Source organism: Barbus barbus (genome assembly GCF_936440315.1).
Source record: "Barbus barbus genome assembly, chromosome: 38".
NCBI classification, from domain to species: domain Eukaryota; kingdom Metazoa; phylum Chordata; class Actinopteri; order Cypriniformes; family Cyprinidae; genus Barbus; species Barbus barbus.
The window spans coordinates 20,578,007-20,600,308 of NC_136716.1; the positions used below are offsets into that span (position 1 = coordinate 20,578,007).

A 22,302-nucleotide genomic window follows, 5' to 3' on the forward strand; every position below is an offset into this window, starting at 1 on the left:
AAATTCTCTGTATCACAATGTTTCACACTTCATGTATTTCCCATTATTCTCAATGGTGATTCTAATTTTAAACAGTGATATATGGTAATGATAAATTACTGTAATCATGAAGGTATCCTTTCAGCATTACAGTAATGAGAACTGATGGAAAATGTTTTTAATTGTCATTAAAATAAGGTAAAATATAGCATGTTTTTAAAATGGTCCTAAAATAAGCTTAATTTTATAAATGAAATTGAGACTAAATAAATAATACATTTATTTTAAATAAATGAAAACAATTATTCTCTTTTTTTTTTTTTCTTTTCTTTTTGTTTTTGGGCTGTAATGTAATGTGACTGTAATATAATGTGTGTAAAGTTCATGACAAATTCTGTGAGATTCACCTAAAATCAGAGTAAAAGGAGGAAGAAATTTGAAAGACAAGTTGTACAGGCTTTAAAAGAATTATAGCATGAAGGAAATCTCTCAGCTGAAACGGAAAGTGAGAGAGACAAGTGAACTGAAAGAAAAAAAAGAAAGAAAGATAAGATGAGGAAGACTGGATTATGGTGGTCTGGGAGGGTCTTCGGTTTCCCACCTAGCTGAAATCATCATGGCACTTTTAGCCCTGTGGTGGTCTTTTTGAAATCGATGCCCATCGGCCTGCAGTAACGAGGCCGGTGGGGACCGGAGCCACGGAACGGCACATGGATAGAGTGATAGCATGAAAGCAAGACGCACAAGTGTGATGGAAAATCTGAGGCCCAAAAAAGTAATGAAAATGAGAGAGGGAAGGAGAGAAGACAGATAACGCTCTCTGAGAGCATTTAGCCTAGAGATCTGTGGGGGGAAAAAAAGAGCGGGAACGCTGTGGTATCACTGACCAATCAATAACAACTACCAACAATACTTCAAAGAACCTCTCAAAATCTATATAATTTTATCACACGTTATTTGTCCGTACTTCACAATGCCCATAACACCACAAGGGATGTTAGCAGAGCGCCTGAGACGTCTGCCATAGATAAGAATGCTTGAAATCAAATCCGTAAATCACTGAAGAGTAAACCTAATCGCATATGAAATCTTTAGCCAGCGAGAGACCGGGTCCTGACAGCCCGCGCGACCGTCTCACCTCCAGTTCTTTAATAATTCAGTGGCGGGCGTGTTTATTGATGACTTCTTCCCCACTGCAAAGAGCTTCATCATATTCTCTTATTAGTCCCTTTAGTGCAGCTTGCTTAGACAAGAATTACACAGCAGATTACATCGCTATTTTAATATGGGTGGAAAACACAAACAGCGAAAACGCTGCACGCCGCCAAATGCGGTTAGATTTTTTTTCCCTGCACGGTGTGAGCGTTGGGGATTTCTTTGCTGCTAGAGGATGCTGGCGTAAATAAAAACATCCTTTGGCAGGGAGACCCTAAACGGTCCCTGGAAAAGCAACAAGCCTTTAAAACAGCGCTCACAACAATGGGGCCTAATTAGCCGACAAAAAAAGCTGTCGTCCTGAGAGGAAAAAGATCAGCTGTTTTTACTATTTCATCAACTTCGCACTGAGGGACTCAGAAAGCTGTGGGAAAGCGCCAAGGCTTTTTTCCATCTAAAATGAGGCTTATAAAAGTGATCAAACAGGTTTGAGGAGCAGGGGCAGGGGAGCCGTCCCTCAGGATGAGTGAGTGGACACAGTCCAATCCGGCAGACCCGGGGGGAACTAGCTATCATTAGAGCTGCCTTTTAAGACAGGCTAAAGCCCTTTAAAAACACGGCCCCCTCCTCACCGCTCCATCTTAGTCTCTCCCACAGGAAGTGCTGAACCCCAAAAGGCTGGGGAGCATTTGATCTGTAGGCAGAAAAAGAAGGCAAGAGCGCGAGCTTGTGCGCAGTCGAGTAAGCGAGTGTGTGTGTTCCTATGAAAGTAGAAAGCTGGATGGTCAGCTGAGAGTTAGCATTTGTGTGCATTTCGGTGTGTCTCTGCATGTATTGTCGGGATGGTGGTATGGGGGGGGGCTTTGTTATCTTTCCTTCACACAAAGCCTGGATATCTGGCTGGGCTGAAAACCCTATTTTTTGCACCTCTTTTTGTGAGGAGAGAAAAAGCAAAATGAAAGCCTCCATCGTGGTCTTCCCCTAACGCCTGTATCACAGCGCTACAAGACTACTCATGCAAATCACTGATGAGGAATTAAATCATGTGTGTGATTGGGTGTGCTTTCTATTGTGATAAGAAAGAACAGAACAGCTGTTTCTCTGTCTTTTTAACCACCTTTTGTAAACCTGTTGGTGCTGGAAATGTTACAAGATGGACAGTCTTCTGAAATCATTGGAGTCGATGCGGTGTTGGTGTACAATGGGAAGGATGTAAGTAAATGAGATCGGGGTGCGAATAATTAAGGCCAAAGGGAGCCACAACAAAATATTGGGACTTGTAAGCACATACTTAAAAGGTCTTTTTAGGTGGAAATATATTTAAACAAATTTCAGAAAATTTAAATGCTTGTTAGTGATCTTATCATGAATAATTCATCAATGCATATGTTTATTTTTGCATAAGTGGAATTTTTTATCAAAATTACTCTGGACTTTGCAAACTCACATTCAGATGTAAATCCATCCGATCAACATCCAGTGGACACAACTAAGTGCCCATCCTACATTTTCTTTTCTTTTTTGATAATCAGTTTCAATAGGATGTACGTCACCATATGTAAGAAAAGATATGTTGCTACTTCAGTTCCCTTGCGACGTAAATTTCTTTTGACTAGCTAGAACATAATATTGCAATGACATGCTACGTTTTAGGTATTGCAAACAGATTCCACATGCATAAAATCTGGCACAAGAGCAGTAAATAGATGCTCACGAACAGAAATTGTTTGCCTGAGAAGGTAACTGTAGCAACAGCTGACCATTTAAGCACTTTTTGTTCATTTCTAAAATAATTTTTGGGGAATCATCTTGTGCAACTCAGATTGTCTTTTGGCACCCCAAGCACTTTGTGTCCTTTTCAGATCATTATTGGATGACAAACATTCAAATGCATATACACTGACAGTATCACTTTATAAATGATTTTCATAAAACTGTTTTGTTTAAAAGTCTTTTTAAGTAAAAGTTCATTTAAATATCTGGCTAACTGTGTTGGGTCAACACAAGCCATTTTGGCAAGATTAACCTTAATATTGTTAGCCAAATATGTCTTATTCCAATTCCTTTACAAAAGCTCTGCACACAGAATGAAAACAGAGAAAGAATTTGCCATTGAAATCCTTGATCAGCTGGTAATCTGAATATTGGGGGGCACATGTGTATGTTCATGCTTACCTCTGTTCTCTTCAGTGTTGTTCCTCTGCTGTTGGGATCGCTCCAGCTCTGCCAGTTCACTCAGTAACTCTATACCATAATTTGGGGCCACTGCATTCCCAGACACAGGCACAGGGGCCGCCATTTGGGCATCTCGAGTGGCACACAGCGCTGCTGCGATAAGGAGCTCCAAGCTCCAAATGCAGCTCCCAGGGTACTGATTCCCCAGGGCAGAGGGCACAGGGCAGGGGGAGAAAGGCGGCGAGGGTGAGTCAGTGGGTGCCGTTATATCCATTATATCCTCAGCGGTCCTCTCTGGATCCTGCTCGGTAAGTTCCACAGTCTGACAATCCTGGGTGGAAGTCATGACTGAGTCTCGTAGCTCCTCAACCTGCTCCTTGTTGTCTTCAGCTGGTGCTGGACTCTCTATTCCACTCGCCTGGCTGTTGGGGATCATAGTCGCTCTGTCCAGGTGGAGGTCTGCTATGGTAGAGTCAGTAACGGGGCAAAGAGAAGTTTGTGAGAGAGTGGCATCCACCTGTCCGTCTGTTTCCATTACTTCTCCCTCCTCCTCTACATCCTCCACTTCCTGGGATGTTCTAGTAGGAGAACCCACTCCAGTGTGGCACACAGGCTCCTCCCCTTTGGGAGAAAGGGGGTGTGGCTGGGGTGTAGGTTCAGCTGGTTCTGCTTGCTCCGCCTCCAAATCTGCATGCTCAGCCAATTGGACTTCTTGAGGGGAGGGGCCACCTTTGTAACCCATTGCGATGGCAGGGTAAGTGTAGCCAGGAGGGAGATCTATAGGAAAAAATGGGAATAAAACTGATTGAGTGTTTCCATAAACACTGATGTTGGTTTGGGCTCCTCAACCTTGTTTGAAGTCACTCTATTACAAGCATAAAGATTTAACTGCTACTGAAACACACTTCAGCGCATAGCGAACCAGCAAGACATTACCATTCATTTGTAATACACATCACAATATGACCTTGTCAGTTAAGGGGCATGGCCCCCTGCCGCTGAAGTGCAGAGAGGGGTGATATATATGCTGTATAAAGAAGCATTAGCGACAGTGTGTACCATTCGCTGCGTTTATCTAGTATAACTCACACACATAATGGAGCCGGCGCCATAAAGGCTATAGCGCAGGCATGAGCGAATTTTCCATGAATATTGAATTATGTTCAAGTTGTTATGGATGAAGTGTGAGTGAGACAGAGAAAGAGTGCACGGAGGAATGTTTGTGTATAAATTAGTCTTTAAGTGAGAGTGTGTATTCGTCTCGTCCGCCGCGCGAATGAAAACGATTGCATGGGAAACGTTGCTTGCATGAAAGAGCGAGAGTGTCTGTGTGTGTGTCTATATGAGATCTGCAGCATAGCCAGGTATATTGATGACAGCATGGTGTCGGGGTGTGATTGCACAGCCAGGCCTGTCACCTCAGTGCTGTATTATTGATGGTATCCATCCGCCAGATGAATGCGTATCCCTCCGCCAGCCAGCACTCAAGGACCTCTGAAGGATAAGAGAGGCCCTGTCTGCTGTCTCACTGACCTCCCTACTGTTTTCTGTCTGTCTCTATCGCACCTACACAGTACGGCAAGCCGCTCCCTATGGCGTTTATGCTTTCTTGCACATACAAATGTGTCACAAATGGATACAATGGTGCAAAGACACAAATATAAAGTGAAAAGTCAGCGCTTACACTTCCATTCATATTAACAGGCTGATTGTCTTCGGTAATCAAAGGGCAACAAATCCTTTAAAGGCCCTGTGTATCTTATCTGGAGCAAAATATCTCTCTCTTCTGTTCACTGTCCCTGTGGTCAGGGTCTTTTTTTCCATTCGGCCATCTCTTCTCTTCTTTTTTCTCTCTCTCCTTCACTTCACTCCCTCTCCCCCAGGGGTTTGTGGAGCCAGACACGATGGCAAGACCCTAACCTTGAGAATGAAATGAAATGTTCCAGCCTCTTTCCTCTAGTCACTGTTTTTTCCGACTCAAATGCGAGGGCACTGGGGTAGGAAGCATGTTGGAGAAAAGCACTATTCTTTGCTTTATTCTGTAATTCAGACTGGATTATTACTCCAAATAAACCAATCCACTACCTTTTTATTGTCAGACTCATGTTAGAATGCGTTCTGATTCAAATACTAAGCACGTATGGGGCGTAGCAAACATAATTTGAGCAATTTCAAACTATGTCCTCCCTCTTTTTAGGAAATAAGGAGGGCTGCATCAATATAGGAATTTTGTCTGAAACTGATGCTGATAATTATTAATATTTTTATGCCAAAAACTGATGTATTGGCTTATATTAGATGCAAATCTATGATTTTGTAAGTCTGATAAGACACACACAAAAAAAAAAAACGCACAAAAGTACAGATTTCTATTTGATCATTTGTACAGACTGCGTTTTACTAAGACAATTAGAACTGAACTGAAGTCCTATTATCAACTGGCTATAATTTATTGGCTTATATTGGAAAATTTATTGGACAATCCTGAAAAGACCATAAGTGTATCCTGTATGCCCATAAATAATCATTATATTTTAGGTTTCGTTTTACTTGCTGTGGTGGGGGTGCAAAAAAAAATATAGCCACCCATGTAAATGACAATTTAAGACAAAGCAGAATGAATCCAAAAGTGGCATTTGTTTTGGCTAATACTAACATTAACTTACTAGCATTCGGATGAGACGTTAAACCGAGGTCCTGACTCCCTCTGGTCATTAAAAATCCCATGGCACTTCTCGTAAAGAGTAGGGGTGTAACCCCGGTGTCCTGGACAAATTCCCTCTACTGGCCCTTGTCTATCATGGCCTCCTAATAATCCCCATACACTTGATTGGCTCTATGACTCTCTCTCCTCTCCACCTATAGCTGGTGTGTGGTGAGAGCACTGGCGCCGTTGTATTGTGGCTGCCGTCGCATCATCCAAGTGGATGCTGCACACTGGTGGTGGTTGAGGAGAGACCCCCCCACATGATTGTAAAGCGCTTTGGGTGTACAGCAATACACACTAAAGCGCTATATAAATGCATCATTCATTCATTTCATTAAATAAGTTGTGCAAATATCACAAAACCTAATTAATATTAATGAGCTCAGCTTACAAGGCATATGATGAGTCCTCCTTCAATCATGCCCATGTGAGTTAGAAACTACATTTCTTCAGTTACAGGTTTCTGCAATGCATATTTGTTCCTGTATGTACACTAAATACATTCACCATTCGTCCTACTGAAATAACAAACATGAATGCTGTCATTTTCACACTCACCAGGCTCCAGGGACTGAGGGTAGTCCTGTGGCGGCTGGCCCTCGCCCCTCTTGTCCTGGGACTCTGCAGGTTTTGGCAGGTGGTGGGGGGTGGCGTGGGGGCTGAGCGCCGGGGAGCGAGGGGCAGCCACGGCCGGGCTGGGCTCAGGGCAAGGCGTGCAGGGCGTACCCTTGAGGTGGGACCGTGGGGCGGGCGAGCGACAGCAGGGTGAAAGACGAGAAGTGCAGCCCCCTGGGGATGAGGAGGAGGGGGGTGGTTTAGCAGAGGGGCCAATGGAGAAGGGCTTAGTGTGCTTGGACGTGCGGAGCTCAGACGATCCCTCAACCAGATCGATGGGGGGATCCTCAGGTTTCCTCTGGAAAAACACAAGAAACACAAACGGTTTCATAGACTGTAGACAAACAGCGCACTACAGCAACAGTGGGAAGTCAAACATTATGCATATCAACATTATTCCCAGTTTCCTCACAACTGAAATGCATTTATAGTGGAAAAAGGATGGAGCTAGTTATGATTCAGTCATCTCAGGTTTCTTGCGTAAGGACATGCACCAGGGACACAGTACAATGGGTGCTAATGATCCACCGTACACTTGCATTCTGCTCTGCTCCTTTGTACAAAAGCAGTGAGATAAAATCCTGAATCCTGCCCCGTTCCTGAGAAGAATCCCACTCTTTCAAAACTTCCAACATTAAAATGTGCTTTGAAAATGAAAGCTGGCCGTTCTTTGGCTATAACTGCTATGAATTTCTGAGAGCAGGAATAACAGGCCTTTCACAACCTCAGGCGCCCTGGGTAGGCCTGCTGAAAGACGGGCTTCTGTAGAGAAATAGCTGTTGGGAAATCACCTTGAGGGGTATGGTTAACTGAATGTACGTGCACTTTTTCCTTCGTGTGTTACCTGCAAGTGACTGTGTCTGTGCACCAGCTCCATCGCCTGTGCCACGCGGTGCTGCTGGTGCTGATGTTGCTGGAGTGCATAGAGTTCCTGTTGCCGTAGAAACTGGGAGCGGGAATAGACAGCGGGATGCTGCATGTGTGAGGCGGGCCCTCGGGCTCCGTAAACAGGGGGCCACAGTCCCTGCTGCTCCATTACATCTACAGAGAGCGAGAGAGAGAGAAAGAGAAAGGAATGAGAAAAGAATGAACAAAGGTTTTTCTTTTGCCTCAAGGCAAGTCTCACTATCGCTCTGAAGGCCTATTGATTTACAGCTATAAGATTCCACTCCTATTCCGTCCCTCTTTTCTTCCACTCGCTTTTTTCTTTCCAAAAGTCATCCTTCGTCCCCAGGGCAAAAAAAAACCCCTCACATTTCCACATCTCTTTCCTCATCATGTAGCGCACTCAACCTGTAGGCAGAGAGAGAATGCAAACTGCCTCCTTTTTACATTGCTTGTCCCTCGCACTCACCATTAGCCTGGTCATACCTCAGCAGATTAACGCAAAACGACGGTCACCAGTGAGCTCACCAGCCACACTTGCCTGATCTCTGACTCGCGCACACCGCAGTGCCAGTCAAGATGATTCAGCGCTGCTGTCTCAAACTGTCACATGAATGTGGCTCCTCGGAGAAGACCTTCCTGACAGCCTGCTGAGAGCGGGCAAGAAGGGTCTACTCCCAAATGGCTCACTCATTCACAAGAGCTGGGCTTTAGTTATTATGCCTGTAATAAGGGTTAGGTGATGGGTGTTGGCCTTAAAAAGGAGCACAGATGTTATACCCAGAGACAAACTCTTGAGGAGGGGAGACAGGCACGGAAGCGTTAAGGTCACCCGTTGTTTTGGCCCCAAAAGGCAGCGCCCACTGGCCGTCTGATGCGTATTGCATGCAAAATGGCAAGCTCTAACTTAAAATAAATAGCCACTTCCTATTTGACTTGGTGATGCAAAATAACTTAACTGGAAACAAAGTTGTTTAAAATGTCCAAGGAGCTTTTTTGTTTTGAGGATGAAATAAATCACTGGATTTGGCATGTTAGTGACATCAAATCTTTAAAAAATTGTTTTGAATTTCATTGGAGACACTTAGCTGCAAGTTAATGGGATAGTTCAGCCAAAAGATTAAAAAGCTGCCATCATTTACTCACCCTCATGTTGTTCCAAACCAATATGACTTTCTCTTGTGGAACACAATGACAAACAAAATTAAAGAAACAGTTCTTCAGAATGTCATCTGTTTTTTGGAATGTTGTGAGCATGAGTAAATGATGCCAGAACTTTCATTTTTATGTGAACTATCCCTTTAATTAGATAAACTGAAATGTCTGCCTATGTGTGACTAGGCATCTCACAGATGCACTTCTGTGCTGTTCAATTGCTAAGCGAGCAGGATATTTGAAAGGAGTCAGTCATTTCTGAAACGAGCTGATCAGATAGGAAGGATGGAGGAAGGGGGAGAGAGGGAGAGAGAGTGCAGAGGGATGAAGCGCAGCTGTGCAAAGCACTTAGTCTCAGCCTTGAGCCTCGGCCCACAGAAATTTCAACACAATATGTTTTTCTTTTAGCCATTCGGTTTTGCATGCTGCATATTCTCCGCCCCTCCTTCCCTGATGTATGGCAAGGACCTTTGTTTGGGAAAGATTACTGGGACAGGGTTATGTTTCCCTAGGGAGGGATCCAATGGATGCACTTCCCTTCTTTGTTGCGGAAAGGGGAGTGTGACGCTAAGGAGCAGAGAGCTAATTAAATTTCACAGCCAGTGTGGGGAGGAGGAATGTCGAACAGAGGCGCACAGCACAGGACAGCAGAGCACAGCACAATACTGCAAAAAGCCATGCAATGATGCGCCGCACAGCAAGGCACAGTATAATAGGATGGAAAGACATTCAGAGATACACAACAAATCAAAACACAATGCCAGAACTGTGCAGACACGATGGCACAACCGAGCACAGCATGGCATGACAAGGCACAGTGCAATACAGTTTAAAACCATTAAAGAGATGTTAAGAATACCACATCCAAACTTGCTCAGATGGCATGGTGCATCAGAGAATGACACGACCTGCTGGCATGAGCTGATCGTAAACATTCCTTTGGTTTTAAAGAGCATTTTCCAAAATAAAATACATTTGCCTATATAATCTTTCTGAAAAATGTAACTACTATGACTACTAACTACTAAAAAAAGTAAAAAATAATAATAATAATAATAATAATAATAATAATTTAACTACGTAACTACTAAAATTACTTTTCTTTTTCGTTGGCATCATCTAGGCCACTCAGACTATTAAATAATGTTAACTAACAAGCAAATACCTAAATCTAGCTCTATTCCAGTATGCAACGCCGCTTTTCAGGTAGAGTAGGGATGCATTGTTAATAAAATTCTGTTTGAAACTAATAAGCAAATGACTATTTTCATATGTCTGTTAACCAATAAATAAAATGATATACAATTTTGTCTAAATCAATAAAAAAATAAAAAATAAAATCAATTGTTTTAACTGTAATGAGTGAATTTAGGTATTTAAGCACTATATACATTATGAAACATTTATATTCATTCTGAAATTTGTTAAAGATTATATTTAACAGTGTTATTAAATTATTATGCTTTTAAATATTAATTTTAAGTGAACATTAGATGACTGCAAAGGTAATCTAAACATAAAAAATAAAAGAAACGAGCATGCACTATTAAATATGATATAGCCCAATACCAATAAATCCATAATATTGGACAATAACAGATATATTGTGGCTATATATTGTTCGTCCTTACCATGACGCAAAGGAGACAAACTCCTAAAAACCCACCTGGGCCAATTCTGCCTTCTGTGCGAGCACTTACGCATTCATACAAATTTAATCTAAACCAACAGACCCTGAAACGTACACCCACACAGTGACTTTAGATCTCCATTTCTCTCACTCGCACACGCTTATCTGTGCATACGCCCCCCTCCCCCCATACACACTCAAAGTCAAATACGCAAGCTATCTACTTGAAATGATAATTTGTTTAAACAGTTTGAATAATTCCACTTTGCGCATTCAGAGTGTGCATTAGGGTCGCTTGTGAAACTGTTCCCATTAAGTCCATACTACAATGTGCTGTAAATGCCTGCTTGGCTTAGTGAAGCGTTTCACAATAATGATTACAGAATGATACAGGGGCAGAAGGGGATGAGATGGAACCGTACAGAGGGGGAATGGACATTAGACCCAAGGGGAAGGGAATTCAGTGTCGAATTCCAGAACAGAACAAGTGGTCTGGCTGTAAAAGAAAAAGTTCACCCAAACATTAAATCTCTATTTACTTCTAGTAATTAATTTTATTTGGGGGGGGGGGGGGGTGTCTTGGTGAAGATTCTTCAAAAATCATCTTTTGTGTTGTGTTTTGTGCATCAAACTATTAAAAAAATATTTCAGAGTGAAAACAAAATCATGAAAATTAATTTCATAATTTGGATGGCGTGAATATGTCTTTGAATATGTGGAGCTCAATAACCTCCATTCTCCTCCATATCCTAACCTATTAACAATGTTGCTACAACAACCGAATAAAATACCAGTAATGTTGGGCAATGTACCAAGGTGATGGGTGGCAGGGTGGGCTGCTGGCTCGGTAGGCAATACCACCAGGGCAGCAGAGGGGTCCTGAGGCAGGGGCAAGACTGGTTGCAAGGGGCTGGGCATGGCTGCGGAGAAGCCGGGGGTCAAGTTCTGGTGCAATGCTGCATGACTGAGACCTGAACAGAGACATGGAAAGCTGCTTAATGATGAAAGATTTCAGCATATGTTTCAATACTAATGGGCAATTCAGTGATTATTTAGTAGGGTAAAACTAATTAACCAACACATGCAGAAATTCAACAAGACTGTGAAGTATATTGCAATCTAATATCATCAAAATGGCAAAAACAGATGGCATTTGCTTACCATAAGAGTGTCCCATCCAGAGGGAGGGACTTCCTGTCCGAGGCATCCAGTGATGATGGGCGGGGTGGGCGTGAGCAGATGGATCAGTGCCTAATTGGCTACAGCCTGGCACAATAAGGTGTGAGGTCAAATCTCCATGGCAACTACTGGAGGGGTGGATCCTGGCAAAGTCAACTCTGTCTTTGTTTTCCCTGAGGAGAAGCCATCAAAATGGCACAATTTTACTCTCCAAGGAATTACAACTACAGTGCGGCATGCTAACTCTTCAAGTTGGTCTTTGTTTACATATGACTGATACAGAAATTCAATTGGAAACATCATTTTGACTAATAGTCGTACCTGAGGAGGAGTTCTGGCTCTCTGTCATATGGAGGCAGTCCAAGCTGTTCCTCGCAGACTCTTTTCGTGTCTTCATCCATCTCCCGCTCCAGCGGGTACATTGGGCGTCCAACACCTAACACAGAACAGTTCAGCACCACAATCTAGAAACCCACCGATGATCAAACTAATTTATTTTCTAATTTCACTGATGCATATTCTTCTGAATCAAATGCTGAATCACACATATAGGATAGCAGGATATCAAAGTAAGATACATTTATTAGATTCAGACATGCCTTGCTGTCATTCTATCTCTGTATACTACTTGAAAAAGTAGCATTTTCAGATATCAGACACAGTTAAGGTGTTGCAACTGGGCTATAGCAACTCAGCGCTTTAAACAGGTGGCTATAAGAGTATTAGAGCAATTTGGCAGTCACAGTAACACCTAAATAACCAATCTGGCAAGATTATGCCTCTTCAAGGGATGACAAATAATTTGGATTAACAACCAAAAATGTCTTGTTTCTGACCACTCTCTTAAACACAAGCATGTTTTTCTACAAAGTTTCCATAAGTTGATCAAGTATATCCGGTAAACTGAACATTTATATATAGCTTGTTAGAACACACACTTGTACACACACACACAAACACCAGACCTCCCGTTGAGAGTCGCTTACCCTTCATGCTGGGCATCACTCTGCTATGGTGGCTGTGGGTGGGATGCCCGTCTGGCAGGCGGCACAGGGGCTCTCTCTGCCTGGCAACGGCCACCGCTATCCCTACAGGGGGCTGTCGCACCTCTCCCTCCCCCTGAGCTTCCCCTGAGTCCTTGCCTGCCCGCTCCGAGCGCTCATTCTCCCCAGATGACGAGGCTCTCCTGGGGGGCAGGGTCTGCTTTGCCTCCTGCAGAGCACAGCTCGAACCACTTCCACTTTTGTCATTCCTCTCGCTCCTCTCCCCAGTAACTGCCCCCTGCTTGAGGCAGCCCAGGCCACCAAACGGGCTCTTCTGAGAGAACAGCAGTGGTTGCTGGCTGCTATACTTCATCAGGCTCCTCATGGCATTGCTTTCAGGTCCCTGGGGGCCCAGTGTGGCCTCCTTTGGGGCAGTTAGAGGGGGAAGAGGCCCTTGGTCCCCATGTGAAGTCTGGGAAGCAGCACCCAGAGAGTTGTAAGCCTTGTGCGGTTCTTCATCCGGTCGAGCTGGGTGTCCTCGCACCTCCCAGGAGGGATGAGTGCCGGTCTGATGCCCGCGGTATCCCTGTGATGTCGATTCCATGTCCATCTTCCTCTTGTCTTGTGTGCCGTTGCCAGGCTCCAATTCTGGACCCTGTCCACCAGTGCTAGCTCTATTACTGTGCTGCTGATGACGTATCCGTGCAACTCTCTGACTGTTCCTCTGAAGAGTACACTCAACATCTGTTGCACCTTTACCTTCGGACGATGCCCTGTTTGACGGACCTGAGTGGGAACAGTCCCGGAAAGGTGGAGTGCTGGCATAAATGGTACTCTTAGCTTGGTGCCCACCTTTTGTCCCTTGTGGCAGAGAGGGACGGAAGGCATCAGATTCCTCACTGCCGTCCAAGCTACAAGAACGAGCCGAGTGGAGATGCTGATTCTGACTGTGCTGAGCCTCGTTTGTGCGTGAATGAGGGCCCGGGGGCCAGTCTAGGCTCTTGTCTGTTTTGCCATATACGTGTTGCTGCTGGGAAGATTTTCTTTGGCAGCTACTCGGAGGAGGCAGTAGGGTAGCTGCTCGACTTCCACTGCTACTCCTCTCAGGAGTTTTTGTTTCTTTCCCCGTGCTGCCACCAACCGCGACCACCCTACCTCCCACACCTCGACAGTGAGGGTTCCCCAGCTGGAACGGTCCGCTGGTTTTGTCTCCCTGTGGCCCCACAGAGGGCACAAAGGTAGGCCCCGTCACCTCAGAGTCCCTGCCAAGGCTCTTTTCCTGAGCAGTGGGCATGGTTAGTGGAGCAGGGGGTGGTGGGCAGAAGAGATCAGGGTGGGGATGATGAGGATGGTGATGGTGTGGATGACTCGGGTGCAGCCAGGATCCTCCCACAGCAGAGCCTAGGCCCAGGGGAGGGGGTATGGAGTAGGGCATTGGGTGGACATGGCCCAGCATGGCACTGTGGCGAAGACAGTCTGAGGGTGGCTCGCTAATTCGCATCTCTCCACTGACCTCCTCCTTGCAACAGTGACCATCTCCGCTTGTCTGCCGGCCAGTCCCCAGACCAGAGGCCCCTGGCCCCACACAACTGGGCAGGGAGCCCCTGGTGGTGCCCCCTGGATCAGAGCCATTCTGGGTCTTGGTGTTAAGCAGGCAGGAACTAAGGTGCTTGGGGTCATCTTTGTGCCGGAAGTCCTCTTCTAGGCCTTGAGGGTGGTGCTGGTGCTGGTGGTGAAGGGTGGGAGGACCGTGATGTTGCCGATCCTGCTTGGACTCTTGTTTACTCTTTTCTTTTTCTTTTCCTCCGGGTGCTACTCTTCGCTCCGCTACACCTGTCTCTTTGGAGCTCTTTTGGGAAGCTGTGCTCCCAGGCTCCCTCTCACGACTGCAGGAGTCCAGCGGGTGGGCAGGCACGGTCCTAGATAGTGGTGGGAGACTGTGATTTGTGGATAGAAGGTGGGGCTGCGACGGGAGGCTTCGTAGATAGAAATCTTAGGAAAGAAAAAAATTTAGGCCAATTCGTTTGCATAGCTTGTTTACTGTTGATTGACAGAAGAAATAGAACCTCACTCACCTTTCTGAGAGTCATAGAAGCGGTGCTGTCCATAAAGTACGCTGCTGTTGCCATGGTGATCCAGGGGGCTCATGGACAGGAAGGTGGGGGCTAGACTCCCTGAAAAGCGGGGATACCCTGGGGCTGAAAGAGAGAAAGGAAAGAGGGGAGATAACATTGTCAGTATAAACAAATGTAACAAAAGAGAGCGACAGTTTTGGCCTTTTGCTGTGGCTGGACGCAGGTTCATGAAGCCCTACAGCACGGTACAACCTTTCCCAGAAACCCCTGCACAAACAAGTTCAGTTCTTTACTCAACATTTATGAGTAGTTCAACTAAACAAGAGATTTTAGAACTTCTGTTTACAATTACAGCCTTTAAAATACATTTTAGTTGCTCTAGCTAAAGCAAACATCACACACACTATTGTATACCCAAAGATACTAGAGAGACATTATTTCCCAAGCAGTTGTATATGTATCAATATATATAAAAGACAGAGACATACACAGACAAACAGTAATACAAGATGTTCTTTTAACAGCTATGCACATCCCACTGGTTCAGAGGGAGGTAAATGGCCGCTCAGTTTGACTCTGCATCTTCAAGGACACTGCACTCTGTCCTGAGATAGTGAAGGCTACACTGGGGTGTATTTATGTGTAAACTAAGCACATGGCTGAAACCCAACCACAGAGCAGCAGAGGTCAATGGCCAGGCACACAAGGGTCATGCGCTTAAGCCGCCCACAACACAGAGCTATTATAGCCATCTGTGGTGTGTGTATGTGTGTGTGAGAGCGTGTATTTCTGTCTGTCAGTGAAATGGAAGTCTGTGTAAGGGTAGAGTATAACGGTGTCTTTTTGAGTGTGTGTTCCTGTGTTTGTGCACATATTTGTTTGAGACACCCTGTCCTTGCACACAGTTTAACTGGATGCAGTTAAAAGTTTAACAGTCTGGGGCCAAAGTAAACAGCAGTCCATAATGCCTACAAAACACACACACACACTGTCATAACCCTGTCTGTCCTGACACAATAGAGAACTTTGGAAGAAGACAGATGGACGAATTAATGCATGATATATTGGTACCAAATCAATCACCAATGGTACCAATTTCATTACAGTAACAGACATTCAGGGCATTTGTGTAACACATATATCAATAACGAGCAAGAGGGTAAAAGTGAGAACGAGAGATGTGACGAGGGAGTGTGAGTGCGATAGAGATGGAGCATATCTTTCAGAGAGGCAGATTACGAGAGAGACAGACCGTAAGTGTCTGTAGGTACATGTGTGAGTGTGTCTGAAAGAGAGAGAGCGATTGAGAGACAAAGGAGGAGGGAAGGAGATCTCCCCCTCTCCTGCCTCTCTTACTAATTGACACCAGTGGAGCGTCCTGCTGACAGTGACATCACAGGGGAGTCCAGATGTGTAATATCAGGCCTTCTGGCTGCACCTGTTTCCTACAGCCACAGAATTTAAATTTTATCGACACACACATATGCAGTGCACATACATACACAAGCTCCTGCAGCATGTGGAGATACAGAGAGATGCACACATTAACCGTGAACATGCACTAAGACGAGGGACGGTTAGCACAGTCATTTGTAACCATGTGCATGTCCTTGAGTGCATATATCTGTTGAATGCGTTCAAACATTTGAGGTCGATAAGATTTAAAAAAATATATTTTTGAAGGAAACCTTTTGCTCAACAAGGCTGCATTTAATTGATAAAAATACAGTAAAAACAGTAATATTCTACATTCTTGCTACAATTTAAAATGCATGTTTTCTATTTGAATATATTCTAAAATGTAATTTATTCATGTGATGGCAAAGCTGAATTTTCAGCAACCATTTCTCCACTCTTCAGTTTCACATGATCCTTCAGAAATCATTCTAATATGGTTATTGGTGCTCAAGCAAAAACAAAAAAGTGCTATTTTTAATTTTGAAAACAGCTACCTAATATTTTTGTGGAAACTGTTTTTTCAGTAAAAATAGAAACTTCAATAGAATAGCATTGTACAATGTACAATATAAAAGTCTTTAATGTCATTCTTGATTAATTTAATGCATTAATTTCCTTAAAACAGTTGTACTGTTTAATAATTTTGTGTAAACCGTGATACATTTTTCAGGATTCTTTAATGAACAGAAAGTTCAGAAGAACAGCATTTATTTAATGCATCATCGCTGAATAAAAGTATTACTTTCCTTAAAAAAAAAAAAAAACTGACCCCAAACGTTTTAATGGTATACGCAGTCTTAAAAAGGAGACAAAAGGAGATGAGATCTGAACAGACCCGACAAGACCAGACCTCCACAATTGAAGTCAGACCAGAGGAGAGAAAAGAAGAGGAGACAACAATCACCACAATCCCTCCCTTCAACAATTAATTTAAATGGCAACAATTAGAGCAGAGCGGCACGGCAGTCTGAAAGCAATCACACTCAGTCCAATGATGAGCAATAAACGCAGTCCAGCACAGACCATTACAGGCTAGAGGAACGAGACACACACACATAACTAATCAAACACACTTATTGTAAACTACAGCTCCCCAGTCTGAATGAAAACTGTATTCATCTAAATGAAGAATGATGGAGCCACAGGAGCTCAGTGTGCCAGATCAAACTGAGATTCGTCTCAGAAGCCAAGACACTGTTTTTGTTCTGTAAGACTGAGAAGCAGTGAAAAGTACAGGTGGGGAGTGTTGGACAGTATCCCAAAGAAAGTCAAAAAGGATCTGTGGTTGTGTGTGTGTGAGAGAGAGAGAGTGAGTCTATGAGAAAGAGAGGGAAAGAGGAGGAATGGAGCCACACAGAACTACCCATTCAATCATATACATACAGAGATTAACTCTGGTGAGCTGAACGCCAATGTTTGTTTTAAGGAGGTCATTTTCTCTTTAATCTATGAGAAATTATTAACAAATTATTCGCTGCCACTCCATACCTCACCTACCTCCCCTTTCTCTCTAAAATACTTAAAATTTCTCTTTTTATTTTAAAATATTTTATTGCCATGACTGTTTAATATAAATAACTAAATCACTGAAAGAAAAAAAAATTAAAATACCAGTAATAAAAATAAAATACGAATTTCTAATAACTAGTCAATCTGTTCCAATCATTAAGATTCGCTAAAAGTGTAACTCAATACCAGCTCTACTGGCACCCATGACACAGTCATATACCTTTACAAGTAAGGCACAATAAAGTGCATCAGATTACAGCCTGTCATGTGCATTACAAATTCACCATCCATGTACAAACCCCAAAGCATGTCGTGTGACCTGCTGGAAGAGGACAATGGAGACACACACACCTCTCTAATCATATATATGTGAACAAAGATTCCTGACAAAGAAAAAGAAGTGAGAGACTGTGAGAAAGATGCATGTCTCTGTTACAGTTACTACCACACCTTTCTCCATTTTATAGATATTTAATATTTGTTGTCTTGATTCCTTGCTTAGCCTAACAATTGTTTAACAAAAGTGTTTAATTTATTCTGTCATTTATTTTACTTTTATATGTTAACACTACACCACAAACATTTTATTTTTGCAATACATATTTTGTCTATGAAACTGATATTAAGAGAAAGAAAGGAGTACAATATAAAAAGGAAACAGGGCTGACTCAAACGTGCCCATCTAACCCTCTAATAAATTGAAGCGAAGCAGCAGAACGAAGCAGGCAGACGGAGGGAGGAGAGAGCAGAACAGAGAGGGGAAGAGGAGGAGTAGGAGAGGAGGGGATCTTGTCAGCTCTGTTAATTGCGAGATTTGCTGAATCAATGGCTGCAGAATGTGGCCAATGTGGGTGCAGGAAAAAAGATGCAATAAGCCACACAAGGGCACTTTTCTTCAAAATCTGTGGTAAAACTACTGTAACGTACAGCCTCAGGTGCCTTATTGCTTTAATATAATGGCAAGAACAGAAATACAATAAAAAATGCCAATGTTTAATTAGTAATTAAATTTATTGTTACATAATAATAATAATTATAATTAATATAAACAATTCTTTTTAGTAAGTTATATAGTTAATTAGACTAAAGGATCATTCACATAATAATACATTTAGATGGACAACAATGGACTGAGATAGCATGCAGCTCAACTGATTTTTAACTTAAAGCATTTAAAAAACTTGGTGCTCACTGTTTTCTATTTCAGAATATTATAAATGTCTTCTGTTTCCATGTATTCTAAAATGTTTTTTATTCCTGGAATAGGAAAACTGAATTTTCAAGCTTCTTATTACTTTAGTTGGATCTGTGATACTTTTTTTCAGGAGTGAATTTTAAAACAGCTCATCCGATCTACACTTTCAGTCAGAAAGATGCGTGCGTGTGTATGTGTGTGTGTGTGTGTGTGTGTGTGTATGTATGTCTGTGTGCGTGTGTGTGTGTGTGTCTGTGTGTGTGTATATAAGTAAAGTAAAATAATTAAAGAAAAGGATGTGGGAAAAAAGAAAATGAGAGATGATGGGCTATCAATAATCAATAGTAAGAGAAGATGTTAAAACCTCAAAGCAACAAATGATGGAAAAAAGTTTTAAAAGCGAAGAGGAGTGGATAAAGTGGAAAAAAGAGAAAGGAATGAAAAAAAAACATTAATGTAGAGGAAGAGTGGTTCAGCACATCAAGGAGAAAGAACTCAGGTATTGAATGAGTGAGAGATAAAAGAAAGATGGACAATGAAACGGAGAGAAAGAGTATGTGCATGAATAAGAGAGAGAGAGCCTCGGGTGGCAGATCTGTGTGTTGGCTGGGCGCCCGACACTGGAGTTTGGCCAGCTGGCAGCATGCCGATTGGGGCTTCCTGGATTCAGTCCTTAAAAACAATAATTTGGACAGAGTGTGTGTGTGTGTGTGGGAGAACATATATTTGAGCGGGTGTACATGAGCTACTGTAACCAATTATTTTCCTCTTACATTCTCATTTATTATTAAATATACAAACTGTCTCCATGTCTTTTCCCAGGCTAAACACACTCCACACACACACACATATTCACAGTCACTGCATGCAACGTGCCAAGCCAAGCCTGGCTTCCTCCACCAGCTGGGACTTCAAAGGTGATCCCCTCTCTGTTGCTTTGAGCCAACCCCCTTGCTCTCCTTTTCTCTCTCGCACAAACGTACTGCGCAGACCTACCTAACACCCTTATACGCACTCCAAAATATAAAATCTTAGAGCTTTTGCTGTTCCGACTTCACTTCTACCTGCTCCAGGCGTTTTACATTAACACCCAGCGAAGCACTCAGCTGCGCGGTTAATGCCTCTCACAACACTTGTTTAGAGGATTTAGAGGGCACAATTGTGTGCGAGTGTGTGCGTGAAAGAAAGAGGGATAGAATAAACACAAGCATCCTCTGGTCAGGCACAATCACAACCTGATGTTAATCAGAGGGCTCACACAGATGGGAAAACAGGTGTCCAGATTGCTTTTAACTTGATAGTGATGTGTGTACTGTACACACACAGCCTCACTTTAGTTTTACAGGAAAGCATTTATGGACAGGTTAAAAATAGCGCTATTTTAAAAATTCACTCTGACAAACATGCTTAGAATTAAAGGGACAACTCACCCCAAAATGTGCTTATCCTCATGTCATGACCTGTATGAAACCTAAACCTATATGAGTTTCTTTCTTCCATGGAACCTAAAAGAAGATTGTTTTCAGTATAATGAATGTAAATGGGGCTGTCAAGTTACAAAAATCACAAAAAGCAACATGAAAGTATCATAAAAGTGATTCATATAATTCCTGGGCTGTATTCTAAATTTTTTGAAATCATACGATAGCTTTGAGTGTAAATAAAACTAAAAATTAAGTCATTAATCACTGAAAATCTTGAGAGTTCATGACCTACGGAATGCAAATGAATCGTTCTTTTAATCAGATCTTTGATTCGCATTATTTAGTTTGTAAAATGAGAAGAAGAAAAAAATTATCTTTATGAAATGATTCAATGACAAGGAAACTGGATTCGGTTCTTGATACGATTCAGTCACATCACTCAAAACTGTCATAAAATGAAAATACATATTATTTATTTAACTGTGAACGATTTATCCATGCATGTGTTTCTTTTTTTTCACCTCAAAAATGTTCATAAAAATATCTTAACTGTCATCCAAGTAATGGACAGAAGCAAGTCCCTGCCCTACTTTTTTTTCCATTACACTTGGATGTACATCAAAATATGGGAAAAAAGATTTGTCACTACTTCCATAACACTAAAAGGGGAAGATGATCATTGTGTAATGACTTAAATTTCAGTCTATTTGCCACAACCACTTTTATGGTGTTTCTATGTCCTTTCTGGAGTTTGACAGTTATTATATATACTTGGCATAGAAAATGCATTGTAAATTACTCTAATTGTGTTCCATGGGAGGGGGGAAAAAAAGCACGTTTTGAATATTTTGGGTATAACGGTTTGAGTCCACTCCATATCTTGTGTTTTCTGTTTGGAAAACACACACCTTTGGCTGATCTGTCTGCCATGGGGCGGTTGAGCGTTTAGTTATCTGGTTATCAGTTAGGTTGAGCCAGCATGTCCCATCGTTGGCTTATTTTTATGATATGACTACAAACACAAATTTTCTCAGATACACATTTACATACACGCACACACACACCTGACCGGGGGAGATAAAGGAGGCACTGAAAAGCGGTGCCTGACCACAAACCGTTCATATCCAAAAGAGGAGCCGAGGGGCTAAAAAGCAGAGAGGACACACACACACACACGTCCGGAAGCCAGCACCTCCCTGTGGTGATGCTTCTAACCCTCAGCATCTCTCAGTTAAAACCGCATTCACGTACCCACACAGATGCACACCCCCTGTGTGAGTGTCGGTTGTCTGAGCAGGAAGTAGACCGTTGCTGTTGGGTTTAACCGTAAGGGTCACGAGACCCCTGGGTCTGGCTGAGGAAACCCCGCATCAACCCCCCCAAAATAGTGAGCCTCTAATGTTGAGCCTCACTGCAATGTCTCTTGGCAGTCAGGTCACCAGACGACCGTAGCCCAACTTCCCCATAAAATCCCATCACAATTATGCTCAAAATGCATTTCCTCGCCTTTATTTTTTTATTTTTTGCTTTTAAGGTAATTTACTAAATTGCCGACAGTCATTACAGCACCATCCTCATAAAGTTAATGAATATTAATTAACAATTTCCCAGACCACACAGGAGATCCCGCTGCATCCAATCAACTAATGCTTTTCTCTCCTGTCCTCCCCCTTTCACCCCCCTGGCCTAATTGGTCAGGTGGGGCGTCACATCATCGGTAGCTGGACCGTCTCCAGGGGAACGGGGCTGGGGTAATTGCATGGCTCGTTTTGATGACATGCTTTTTATGCAAATGAAGGAGGGAGTGCAGGGACACGGCTGGGGGGGGCATCCAATCAGCTGCTTCGAGGGGCTAAGCACAATTAAAGACTGATTCAGATAATGAGCTCTTATCATCACGATGGGGCCGTTTGCATCATTATAGACACATTCTTTTATTAATATTATTGTTATTAGTTCTATTATTATTATTTTTATGGTAGTAATCAGAAGCATCATCATTATAGTTATGATTATTGTTATTGTTGTAAGGTTATTGATGGTTTATATAAAGCTCCGTGCACAGCAGAATAAGTGCTAGGTCGGCTACGGCACCGTATTTTTTTCCCTCTCCCTCTAACTCTCTCGTTCTGTCTCACACGCGCAGATTTGTTCAGTCATTCAGTTACAGTAGCGCTG

The 22,302-nt window shown here is 42.8% G+C and overlaps 1 protein-coding gene across 1 annotated transcript in view; it reads right to left on the minus strand.

Annotated features, from left to right (window-relative positions):
* Positions 1-22,302, minus strand: part of LOC306857960 (BAH and coiled-coil domain-containing protein 1-like) — a gene marked incomplete at its 5' end in the record, with an annotated part of 96,988 nt that overhangs the window by 25,665 nt on the left and 49,021 nt on the right. The window contains 8 exons of the mRNA XM_079398266.1: positions 3,310-4,086; positions 6,575-6,929; positions 7,476-7,672; positions 11,114-11,272; positions 11,463-11,653; positions 11,802-11,916; positions 12,467-14,455; positions 14,539-14,661. Coding sequence (XP_079254392.1) covers positions 3,310-4,086; positions 6,575-6,929; positions 7,476-7,672; positions 11,114-11,272; positions 11,463-11,653; positions 11,802-11,916; positions 12,467-14,455; positions 14,539-14,661 — 3,906 coding nt within the window. The remainder of the gene's footprint in view (positions 1-3,309; positions 4,087-6,574; positions 6,930-7,475; positions 7,673-11,113; positions 11,273-11,462; positions 11,654-11,801; positions 11,917-12,466; positions 14,456-14,538; positions 14,662-22,302) is intronic.